This window comes from Littorina saxatilis, linkage group LG13 (genome assembly GCF_037325665.1).
Source record: "Littorina saxatilis isolate snail1 linkage group LG13, US_GU_Lsax_2.0, whole genome shotgun sequence".
Classification (NCBI taxonomy): Eukaryota; Metazoa; Mollusca; class Gastropoda; order Littorinimorpha; family Littorinidae; genus Littorina; species Littorina saxatilis.
This window is the reverse complement of record NC_090257.1, coordinates 9265591-9278446: the sequence shown is the minus strand read 5'-3', so window position 1 is coordinate 9278446 and position 12856 is coordinate 9265591. Positions and strand designations below refer to the sequence as shown.

Genomic DNA, 12856 nt, shown 5'->3' with positions numbered 1-12856 from the left:
ATGACATAGGCAATTATCTTATAAGCGTGACGTTATGCACAACAACACACTGCTGATCAACAGAATAACAAAACCTAAATTTGGAAAATGACAACCCCAACACCGGAAACAACAACAACAACAACACCGGAAACAACAACAACACCGGAAACAACAACAACAACAACAACAACAACAAAACTGACTTTTTATCATTTTTACATTTAGTCAAGTTTTGACTAGATGTTTTAACGTAGAGGGGGGAATCGAGACGAGGGTCGTGGTGTATGTGTGTGTGTGTGTGTGTGTGTGTGTGTGTGTGTGTGTGTGTGTGTGTGTGTGTGTGTGTGTGTGTGTGTGTGTGTGTGTGTGTGTGTGTGTCTGTCTGTGTGTGTGTGTATATGTGTGTGTGTGTGTGTGTGTAGAGCGATTCAGACTAAACTACTGGACCGATCTTTATGAAATTTGACATGAGAGTTCCTGGGTATGATATCCCCGGACGTTTTTTTCTTTTTTTCGATAAATGTCTTTGATGACGTCATATCCGGCTTTTTGTAAAAGTTGAGGCGGCACTGTCACACCTTCATTTTTCAATCAAATTGATTGAAATGTTGGCCAAGCAATCTTCGACAAAGGCCGGACTTTGGTATTGCATTTCATCTTGGTGGCTTAAAAATGTATTGATGACTTATTAAAAATCTGAAAATTGTAAAAAAAAATTGTTTTTATAAAACGATCCAAATTTACGTTCATCTTATTCTTCATCATTTTTTTTATTCCAAAAACATATAAATATGTTATATTTGGATTAAAAACAAGCTCTGAAAATTAACAATATAAAAATTATGATCAAAATTAAATTTCCGAAATCGTTTTAAAAACTATTTCATCTTATTCCTTGTCGGTTCCTGATTCCAAAAACATATAGATATGATATGTTTGGATTAAAAACACGCTCAGAAAGTTACAACGAAGAGAGGTAAAGTAAAGCGTGATATGAAGCACAGCGGAATCGCTACCGCGCCAAACAGGCTCGTCACTTTCACTGCCTTTTGCACTAGCGGCGGATGGACTACGTTCAGTTTCATTCTGTGAGTTCAACAGCTTGACTAAATGTAGTAATTTCGCCTTACGCGACTTGTTTATAATTTAAGAAAACAACAAATTGATATCGTTTGTGTTCAAGAAACATACGTTTCAGAAAATGACGTTGGGAAAGAGAATGGGGAGGGAAGATTTTTTATTCAACGGCAACGAATCATAGCCTTGGCCAAATAATACTTGTTCAAAAGAATGTCCCATTTGAAATGCAATGTGTTGTGAAGTCGAGAAGAATACTTGAGCTTGAAGTCGTGGTAAACGAAGAAAAGTTGTATGATTTTAACGTTTGCGGTTCAAACAATACAACTGAAAGAAGAAATTGTTTTGCACTTCTTGAAAAATGTTTAAGGGAAAAAGCAGATTATCAGAAAATAGTTTGTGGTGATTTTAATTGTGTTTTGGATAATGATTTAGATATCATAAGTGGGGGAAAACATAACTCTTTTGATGTGAACATATTTAATAACTTGCTGGCTGATGACAACGGCCTGAACGATCTGTGGCGTCTTTTTCATGTTGATGATAAAGAGTTCACATGGTCACGAAAAACACCCTTAATTGCCAGGAGACTTGATTTTATATTAGCCTGCGATGATGTATTGAATCGGACACGTGATTGTAAGATACAGTCAGTAGCACAGACCGATCACGGGATGGCTATCATGCATTTAATTTAACACATTTTGATAGAGGCCCGTCGTATTGGAAGTTTAATGATACTTTACTGAATGATTGTGAATTTGTTGAAAGAATGAATGAGTTGTAAGAACAACATATGATTGAAAATGTACATATTGAACCTCAGATGCACTGGGAGATTTGTAAAGTTAAAATAAGGGAATTTTGTATTAGTTTTAGTAAAAGGAAGAAAATGCAAATGATTGATCAGAAACAGAAGTTGCATAACGAATTAAATGAAATCGATAAAAAGTTGTCCATTGATGTAGAAAACCAACGTTTGTTGACACAGAGAGAAAATGTTAAGCACAAATTAGAAATTTATAATATTCACGAGGCAAAAAGCGCACAGGTGAGATCTCGTGAAACATTTATTGCAGAAGGGGAACAAAATACCCGATACTTTTTGAATTTGGAAAAAAACAAGGGCAAATGTTAAAGTAATGGACAGATTGTGTGACGATAATGGAAACATCTTTACATCACAACAAGAAATAATACAAGCGCAAACCAATTTTTTTCGAAGGCGGAACACGAGTTATCCCAATCAAATATTCCACAATTAAAAGAGGACCAGACGAATGAGTTGGAAAAAGATATCACAACTAGAATGAATACCCGCTTCGCCGGGTAGCCGGCTTCGCCGGGTAGCCGGCTTCGCCGGGAAGAAGTACTTAGAGCCGTACGCCGGCTTCGCCGGGTCCGAACAATGGACCCGCCAAGCTTAGGTCCCTCCCAGATTCGTGGAATGGGAACAGCACGAAAATGACTCAGTGGCCATAATGCCATTCCTGACCATATCGAGTCCCATCCTTGTCGACGAATGTAACCGTGTTAATCACCTTTGGAGGCGAACTCCACTCAAACAGGATTGAGCAATTTATAGCTTATCTGTAAGCCCTTTTGAACTGTTATGGCTTTTCAAAGGAAGGCCAGTACATACAAATACGTTAAAATTAATATTAAAAGTCCTACGGTTTTGAGCCATTAAGGACTTGAGTGTTTGTCCGCTTTCAAAAAGAGGAAAGAAAGAAACAAAAAAATAAGGAGAGGAGGGCAGGGGGTGGGGTTGAGTTGATAATGCTCTGTGGAATTTGTTAAAATGAAAAGTAGTTAAGATGTTTCTTGGTAAGAATTATAAGTCTGTATTCTATATCTTGAATAACGGGTTTGTAAAATGATTTTTTTTTTAATTCAAATCGAGTTAAAAAGTGGAACCTTTCAGGATCACCAATAAAACCAAATAGATGAGCAAGTAAGAGGAACACGAACAATAAATCTCAAAACTTTTTACAAATAAGAAACAAAAAATAAGGAGAGGAGGGCAGGGGGTGGGGTTGAGTTGATAATGCTCTGTGGAATTTGTTAAAATGAAAAGTAGTTAAGATGTTTCTTGGTAAGAATTATAAGTCTGTATTCTATATCTTGAATAACGGGTTTGTAAAATGATTTTTTTTTTTAGTTAAAAAGTGGAACCTTTCAGGATCACCAATAAAACCAAATAGATGAGCAAGTAAGAGGAACACGAACAATAAATCTCAAAACTTTTTACAAATAAAAGGATTAAGATGTAAGCCACGAAGGCCGTGGTAATAAAAACAATATGTACAGTTTGGCGACTAGTGGGCCTTGGGTGAGGATATGTTGTCTAGAGGGTAGTCGCTAGAATCAGGAGGGATGGCGGGAGCCACTCGACCTCAAACTGAAACACGCTGATGTGATATCTGGGCTTAGTTATACCCACAGCCCCATGTCCGAGTCCCTGACCAGTCGGCACAGCAGCAAGCTGTGTGACCAGCCTAGAGAACTGCTACTGCGCAGATAATCCTGGGGACTCAGACCATGGAGCTGCATATGGTCATATAAGGTTTTAAAGGTAATTCTATTTGTAGCGCATGGAGCGAAAATGTGTTGAAATGAATAGGGTTCTCCACAATGGCAGGACTTGTTAAAGATATGGAAGCGGCAGCCGCCGGCACGGAGGCGTCTGAAGATAGTGAGGAGGTTTGTTGGGAGATCGGGGTGTAGATCGTTCATATCAATGGGTTGATAGGACAGAGATGTTACGTACTGACTTCGAATGAGTTTACGGATTTTACTGTAGAACTCGGTTACTGAGTAGCCGATGTTAGTGTTAGCTGGGCTAGATTCTGCCGCTTCTTTGGCAGCGACATCCGCCAGTTCATTTCCCCGGACCCCTACGTGAGAGGGGACCCAGAGAAATGATACGGATGTGCCGGATGAGATTAACTGGTGACATATAAAGAGGATTTCTCTTTGTAGCTCTGCCCGATTTGATGTGTTTCGATGCAGAGCTTGTAATGAAGAGCGCGAGTCAGAGCAGAAAACTACCGCACGCGGTGTGACTGGGAGGTCATTTATAAAAGTGCATGCCATGAGCAAGGCAAATAGCTCGGCTGAGAATATGGAGATGTCTTTATTAAGAGTATATTTCCTTGAGATTTTGAGATCTGGGATCACAAAGGCGCAGCCAACGCTGCCGTCTGCAAATTTGGATCCGTCAGTAAAGACTTTTAAATGCTCCGAGAATTTGTAGTTTAGGGTTTCTTTTGTAACAGTAGCTAGGTAGACGGGGTTATCTTTTTTGGTAGTATTATCTTCACTGTCGTATATGATAGTAGGGGTTTCCTCAAGCCAAGGCGGGTAGGAGGGCGGGGGGACCCTGGCCAGCTCACTGACCTTCATCCCGCTATCGGCTAGAATGCGGTTTACTGTGTCGGATAAGGGTAGCGTTTTGGCCAAGAGTTGAGTGCTATGTTTGGTGTTGGCCTCATAATTTTGGTGCTGAGGAAAAAAGTCAGTCAGGACCTCGCAGGCAGAGTTCTCTACCGCGTGGGCTCTGACAGCATACTGAGCTGAACGGAGTTTTATCTCATCCACAAGGGGCAGCCACCCACACTCGCTGTAGACTCGACTCTTACTCGCTTGTTGGGAGAGTCCCAGAGCTATTTTGAGCGCCCTGCACTCTATAATAGCCAGTTTTTTCATGAGCGCCGGGCGCGTCGCGAAATAAGCTTCGCACCCGTAAAGGAGGCGGGAGCGAATTAATGCCCGCACTACCTCTGTGACACACTTACGTCCTCTGGCCCAGGATTGGGACGCCAGGTAGCGTATGATATAAAGATCCTTGTTGGCCTTATTGATCAGATGTTCGATATGACTGGTCCAGTTAAGTCGGGTATCGATGATAACGCCGAGGAACTTAACTTCTGAGCTCGGTTTGATAATATCACAACCTATCTTTATACTGCAGTTCCTGTACAGTTGTCTACGGGAGACAACAAGAAAGACTGTTTTATTTGAGGCTAGTTGGAAGCCGTTGGTGTACATATATTGACAGAGGTTGTCGATTTTAGTTTGGTAAGAAGATAAGTCAACAGTGTTGGTAACTCTGTTATGGCGTGGTCTATTAGTGTCTATTAAGGCGAGGTCGTCCGCATACAGAAATACACTGGCACCGTCAACCTTAACAGAAGTAATGTCATAGAGCATGATGTTGAATAAGTTTGGCGCGATGATACTGCCCTGGGGAACCCCCATGTCCAGCGCATGGGTTTCGGACACCGAAGAGCCCACTCGGACAGACATCTTGCGATTGCTGATGAAGTTTTTGATGAATTGGTACATGTGGCCAGAGACACCGATTCTGCCGAGTTTTAGGAGTAGACGAGCATGCCAGACGCTGTCGTACGCAGATTTAATATCAAAGAAGGTTCCAAGAAGAGAATTATTACTATGTGCCAAGGTCTTTTTGATTTGATCGAGAGAGAAACATGGAATATGTGTTAAAACTGGCAATGTATGCAGACGACGCGTGTCGACGTAACACTGTTTCTCAAAGACAAACACGACCTGCAACAGGTATTATTGATAGTAAAACAGTTCTCGTATATTTCAAATTTAAATATGAATCAAAATAAAACCGAAGCAATGTGGTTGGGATCCATGAAGAACAACCCAGAACAATGTTGTAATATAAAATGGACAAAACAGTTAAAGATTTTTGGTACTATATTTAGGAATGATATTGTTGCTTCTGACATTGAAGAAAACTGGTCAGAACGTTTTGATAGAATTGAAAGAATTGTTGGAATGTGGTCAAGAAGAAATTTAAGTATAAGCGGTAAATTGTGCATAATTAAAACATTTTTGATATCCCAGTTTGTATACGTTTTTCAGGCACTCTCTGCTCCGACAAAAGTGCTTGACAGACTGAACACTATCCTCTTTAAATTTCTGTGGAAATGTAAGTATTCAAACACTAAAGCATTTGAGAAGGTTAAACGAACAGTTTTGTGTGACAAATTAGAAATGGGCGGTATTAACATGATAAATATGCATGATATGCAGACATCCTTTTTGTTATGCTGGGCAGCTAGGCTACAGCAAACAGATTTTCAAAATTGGAAATTAGTTCCAAGACATTATTATGATGCTCTTGGAAGTCGTCTGTGTTGTTTTCAATCAACTGCCACCCCGAGACAGTTTGTAGGCCTGATGAGAATAAAATCGAAATTTTGGCAACATGTATTAAAAAAAAATGGATTGAGAATAGACATTTGTTTTTTGTAGAAAAGGAACGATTTATCGATCAATGTTTGTGGAATAATGCAGGTATTGTTTTTAAAAAGAATGTTTTGTGTTTTGAAAATTGGATTAAAGCTGATGTGAATGTAGTACGTGATATATGGACAGACGGTAATATTGTCCCGTATGAACAGATTTGTACCACTGTTGGTTATAGCGCCACACGGCTTTTTGAGTACCGTAAAGTACCTTGTAAGCGCCCACCCCCCCTGTGCACCAATTCCGACCCAAAGTAGGGGGTGGGCGCTTACTAGGTACTACACCCTATGCACGAGCAGTTTTCAGTAAGAAATGTGATCTTTGATCACTTTGTAATCATATCTTCTTTCTTTTTTCATCTTTCATTGTTTTTCTTGTTCGTATTGTCATTAGAAGAGCTTGGGGAGACAAATGTCGTCGCATCCTGTTCTTGTCTGCAGAGGTGCCGCTGTCATGTCGGCCGCACTGTGTCTCTGTTTCCATTGAACAAGGGGTACGTCTTCTGGATATGGGCAGCAGTCTATTTTACTTGGCCAAAGACTGTTTTCGGCACAGAGAGAGAGAGAGAGAGAGAGAGAGAGAGAGAGAGAGAGAGAGAGAGAGAGAGAGAGAGAGAGAGAGAGAGAGAGTGACAGAGAGAGAGAGCGAGAGGAGGGGGAGTATTGTGTGTGTGTGTGTGTGTGTGTGTGTGTGTGTGTGTGTGTTTCCATTTGCATTATTATCCAAATAGTCAAGAGCTGACAGCTTAAATGCAACGGTGTACGATTTGATCCGCGGCATCTTGTAATCATTGACTTGCAGGCGTTTAGATCCAAGGCTTGCAGACACACGTGATAGGGGTTTGCAAGAAAGGGAAATCATTCACAAAACTAGCAGATTAAGTGCGGAATTTTTATTTCCCCTGATTTCAATGGTGTAAAGTGGGGGGTGGGCGCTTACAAGGTACTATACCCTATGCACGGTTTTGGACTAAAAGTGGGGGGTGGGCGCTTACTCGATACTGGGCGCTTACAAGGTACTTTACGGTATAATGCTTTGCACACGGCCCTACGCGCGCGTGCGCTGCGAGACGACACAGCCAACGGAAACGCGAGCGACGAATCTGGGCCCTGTCTACAAGACCTGTTAAAAAAACCTTCCCCCAAACAGTTCCGCGCTATTTTAACAAATGCAAAAGCAAGCGCACCATGCTCTGTAAAATTCTGGTTACATAAATATAATATTTCCATTGACGAGAAATATTGGCTCTTGGCAATTAAATGTACAAGCGAGGAAAGATTAAAGTTACTTCAATGGAAAATATTACATAATATTTACCCCACAAACATTTTACTCCACAAGATGAAGTTGAAAGAAAATAATTTGTGTAGTCTTTGAAACGAAATAGATTATATTGAGCACTTTTTTGGGAAATGTAGAAAAATGAAGTTATTTTGGGAACATGTTATTAGATGTATTTTTGTTAATACGAAAGAAAATATCATATTAACAGAACATGATGTATTGTTGGTTATTTACCAGGAATGCATACCCCAACAAACAAAATTATAAATCATATTTTGTTGAAAGCAAAAATGTGTATCAGCAAGTTTAGATATGGTAAGCCTATTGATTTAAATGCAATGTTTAATTGCGAATTAGGGTTGAGACGTTTGAGTATTTTGTAAATGAAAATGTTTAAGTTTATGTGCATATGCATATGTATGTGTGTGTGTGGATTCATGATTATGTTGATGTCGCAAATTTTGACACCGCAGACACAACAGCATTGATTAATACATTCCTGTCCATTTATGTATTGTAAGAATTCGCGCCAAAAGTAAATGTTAAATGTACTGTGCCACAGATTAATGTACAGTTAAACATACAGATACCAAGTGTGTCATATAATGTTATTGTTTATCGATTAAAAGGGCACGCTTAAGCGTCTTCCCAAAAGTAAAAAAAATAAAATAAAATAAAAAATGACTTACTTCGTAAAGTCTATTCACTTTCATCGGTTGGGAGGAAAACACAATTCCATGAAAATGCTGTGTCCCTTTTTTCTGCGCCTCTTTCCGATTGCTACTCAGCACGACATCAGCACCATGTTTTTCGTGGAAAACAAACTCTTCGTACTGAAACACAAAGAGATAAGGTATTAATCTTCCGACCATGTTGTTGTTGTTGTTGTTGTTTTTGTTGTGAGTGGTGCACACTCTGGGGCCTTCCTTCAAAATGTAATTAACACTTTCTTTCTTTCTTTATTTGGTGCTTAACGTCGTTTTCAACCATTCAAGGTTATATCGCGACGTGGAAAGGGGGGAGATGGGATAGGGGGAAGGGGGGAGATGGGATAGGGGAAAGGGGGGAGATGGGATAGTTGTTTAGTTGTTTCTTGTTCACAAAAGCACCAATCAAAAAATTGCTCCAGGGGCTTGCAACGTAGTACAATATATGACCTTACTGGGAGAATGCAAGTTTCCAGTACAAAGGACTCCACATTTCTTACATACTGCCTGACCAAAATCCCCACAAACACTGACCATATTCTATACAAGAAACACAGAACCGTTAGTCGCCTCTTACGACATGCTGGGTAGCATCGGGTAAATTCTTTCTCGTCCCAACCAATATGGGACTCCCCCTAACCCGCGGGGGGTGTAATTAACACGAGCAACCAATTAGCGGTCTGGGCATGTGGTACATTTTTGACTTATTGTCTGCTTTTTTTCAGTTTCTTTCTTTATTTGGTGTTTAACGTCGTTTTCAACCATTCAAGGTTATATCGCGACGTCTTTTTTTCAGTGGCTGATTCCTCACTAAGTGTTTCTTGTATGGAATATAGTCAATGTTTGTAAAGATTCTAGTCAAGCAGTATGTAAGAAATGTTAAGTCCTTTGTACTGGAAACTTGCATTCTCCCATTAAGGTAATACATTGTACTACGTTGCAAGCCCCTGGAGCAAATTTTTTGATTAGTGCTTTTGTGAACAAGAAACAATTAACAAGTGGCTCTATCCCATCTCCCCCCCTTTCCCCGTCGCGATATAACCTTCGTGGTTGAAAACGACGTTAAACACCAAATAAAGAAAGAAAGAATTCCTCACTAAATAAATGTCATATTCCCCTTCTATTGGTGGTAACCAAGAGAGATACAGGAACTACGATCAGTACGCGGAGATTACTCCCAGCTAGCTGTTGACACTGACCTGACCCAGGACTCCTGCAGAGACGACGTGTATTTCACCGAGCTGTGACAATCCTTGCTCCAGAGAAGACACGACTTTGGTGTCGATGGTCAGAGTCACCGAGTTGATAGTCTTGGCGTCAGGAGGCAAGGTGGCGCTGCAGTCCAGCGTAACCACTCGAGTCTTCATAGTTACGGCCATCGTGGTCAGTGACGCTCGAGCTGTCTTTCCTTGCGATCTATCCACCACCCGCTTGTGTGCTGTCAACTTTCCTCGTCGACTCAACAGACGAGTTTTCCCGTCCTGCACCGCTTCTTTGACGTCATCGCACGCGCTCTCAGCCAGATTAGTCAGGCGATGACGACACGCCTTGACAGCGGCTTCTAGACGATCACACATCTCTTGTATCTCTGCAATGGCGGCTTTGGTGCGTTTCTCCGTTTCCTGAAGATGGTCGTCCAGCTGTGCAATAGCCCTGTCCAGCGTTGTTTCGCCGGCACTCAAGATGGCCGCCAGTTCTCGCAGCGTTGCGCGCGCCTCTTCCGCTTTGGTTTCTAGTTTGGTCACATCCGGGCACTGGCGATGGTCGGTGGTGGCGCAGAGAAGGCAGATGGAGGTCCCGTGGGTCGGACAGTAAACTTCAGACGGCTTCTGAGCATGGACGTGGCAGGTTTCTTGCTGCTTCTCGGCCAGTTTTTCTGCCGTCAGAAATGACAGGTCTTCAACGGTGTGATGCTTAGTCATAGATAACTTTCCGTGGACTTTTGTGCAGGCTGTACACAGCATGTCGCCACAGTCCAGGCACATGGAGGTGGCAGCAACATCTTCACACACGCAGCAGCTGTGGTCTTTGTTCAGGATCCTGTCGGCATCCACCACAGCTTTCATCGCCAGATCCGTGGGAAAGCTGTCAGCCACATCCTCGAAGCTTACAGTGTCAGATGTGGGTTCCAAGATGGCGCAGCGGCACAGTGGGCAGTGAGCGTCGGTCTGCGTATTGAGCCAGGAGAGGAGACAGTGGCGACACAGCAAGTGACCACAGGGCAGTACCTTGGGGTCAGTGAAGTCCTCGTGGCACACGCTGCACTCTTTCTCGTTGGGCTCCACTGGCTGGGATGCGGTGGCCATTGTGGATTGTACTGGAAAATATGGTATTGTCATGTTGTGACAAACAATAAACAATGTCGCGTGAAGCGAAATAATTACATTTAGTAAATCTGTCGAACTTACAGAATGACACTGAAAGCACTGCAGCATTTGGCGACAATAGCTTGAAGCCGGTGCGTTGATTGCTTGTAGTGACAAGCCCGATATAGTGACGTAGCGTATAGCGCTAATTCACTGCAAAGGGCGCTTTTCTCTTTTCTTTTTCACTTTCTGAACTGTTTTTAATCCAAACATAGCATATCTATATGTTTTTGGAAACAAGGAAATGATTAAGCATAATATGAACATAATTAAAGGATCGACTATTATCATTTAAATTGTAATTCAAATTTTCAGATTGATTAATTGTTTAAGCTTTCAGGCTGAATCGCAACCCCATAGTCTGGGCTTCGTCGAAGCCGGGCATAACGTCATCAAAGAAATTTATTCAAACAAATGTAAAAAACAAAAAAAACATCCGGGGATATTATTTGCAGGAACTGTCACTTATAGTTTCATGAAGATCGATCAAGTTGTGTTCTCTGAATCGCTCTACACACACACACACACACACACACACACACACACACACACACACACACACACACACACACACACACACACACACACACACACACACACACACACACACACACGTATACCACCATCACCACCAACCTCGTCTCGATTCCTTGCAGTAATTTTGTTAAAACATTTAGTCTAAACTGACTTGACTAAATATAAAACCAAAGCAGATGATCTGTCAACTGCAAACAGTCACTTTACAAGTGGAGGCGGCGTCGTAGCTAATGTAACCCCTGATTTCCGGCAAAAAAGACGGAATCTCCTTTATATTCACGTTATATATCCCCCCTCCCACTCCCCCCCCCCCCCCAGTTTCTGGGAAACCCTCAAAATGCATGCTGTTAAAGCACTTCTTCAAACTAAAATAAATATCCCCGCACGAAGCGTAACTCTCATACTTCGCGCTTCGACGACAAACAGCTATCTTTATATTTATTGGTCGATAATCAACACGATTTCATTGCATAAGCAGAACTCGTGCAAAGAAATGCCCATATTCCATTAAATATATAAACAAGAGGCGAAGCCTTCAAGGCTCACGTAAGAAATCGACAAACAGTAACACAAACTCAATCACTCCGTCACACATACACACACACACACACACACACACACACACACACACACACACACACACACACACACACACACACACACACACACACACACACGGTAAGCATAGGTGAAACTGTGCAAGAAAGCGAGACCCTGGATCTGCCAAGTAGTCTCGGCCCGCTCACAATAACAATGACCGAGACGTTCAGTAATTCCTTTGCGTGACGTCTAACCCTCTTACGTCATAATGTGACGTCTTCAAATTGTTTCTATCACACACGTCAAACACTTTTGACCGAGACTGACGTAATCCATAGACTCGGAAATGTTAAAGTTTCTATCACACACACACACACACACGCACGCACGCACGCACGCACGCACAGACAGACAAAGTTTATCATCGCATAGGCTACACTTACGTGAGCCAAAAAATAAAGCGAATTTTTGCCAATATACTATCTGTCTTGTTCTGCTTCATACACTTTGAGGCATTGTTCAAAACCGATATTGTGTTCGTTTCAAAAGAAAAAAGTTAACCCTGCGCAGTTCATGGGAGATAATCATGTGCACATTTCCTAAAGAGATTGACAGAGTTCTTTCCCATAGACCAGTCAAGCCAATGCGGAAGTCGAAACCATTATTGACACGACGAACATTTAATACTTGCTGCTCCATTTACAGCTTGAAATACTTCACAATGCAAAGGATTCAGTCTTCAAAACATTTATTTCATGCGTTCTATGGCAAAAGACAGCACCCACAGTAGATCACAGAAATCGAAGGCATACACCACATCATAAAGAACAGAAAATGGCTGGGATTTTCCGGGGAACCGAAAGTAGGGTACAAGTCAAACAAGCCTACATCTACTCTTCATGATCATACAAACTGTCGACCTTACCTGAGTTTATGAAGGGGGAAGCCAGCAGTAGACCGTGAAACGCGTCGTGAAAGGAATAACGGCGAATGGAGCACAGCTCTGTGACTGATACCGGGAACACACTTCACTCTGCACACACCTCGCTAGTTAGCGTGACGTCATAGTCACGTGGT

At 41.8% G+C, this 12856-nt stretch overlaps 1 protein-coding gene across 2 annotated transcripts in view; it reads right to left on the bottom strand.

The window, feature by feature from the left end:
• Positions 1 to 12856, bottom strand: part of LOC138983556 (E3 ubiquitin-protein ligase TRIM33-like) — a 17654-nt gene extending 4798 nt beyond the window's left edge. For both annotated transcript variants that reach the window (XM_070356827.1, XM_070356828.1), the window contains exons 1-3: positions 12705 to 12856; positions 9536 to 10653; positions 8319 to 8462 (exon numbers count right to left, since the gene is read on the bottom strand). In XM_070356827.1, coding sequence (XP_070212928.1) covers positions 8319 to 8462; positions 9536 to 10642 — 1251 coding nt within the window. In that variant the 5' untranslated portion in view covers positions 10643 to 10653; positions 12705 to 12856. The remainder of the gene's footprint in view (positions 1 to 8318; positions 8463 to 9535; positions 10654 to 12704) is intronic.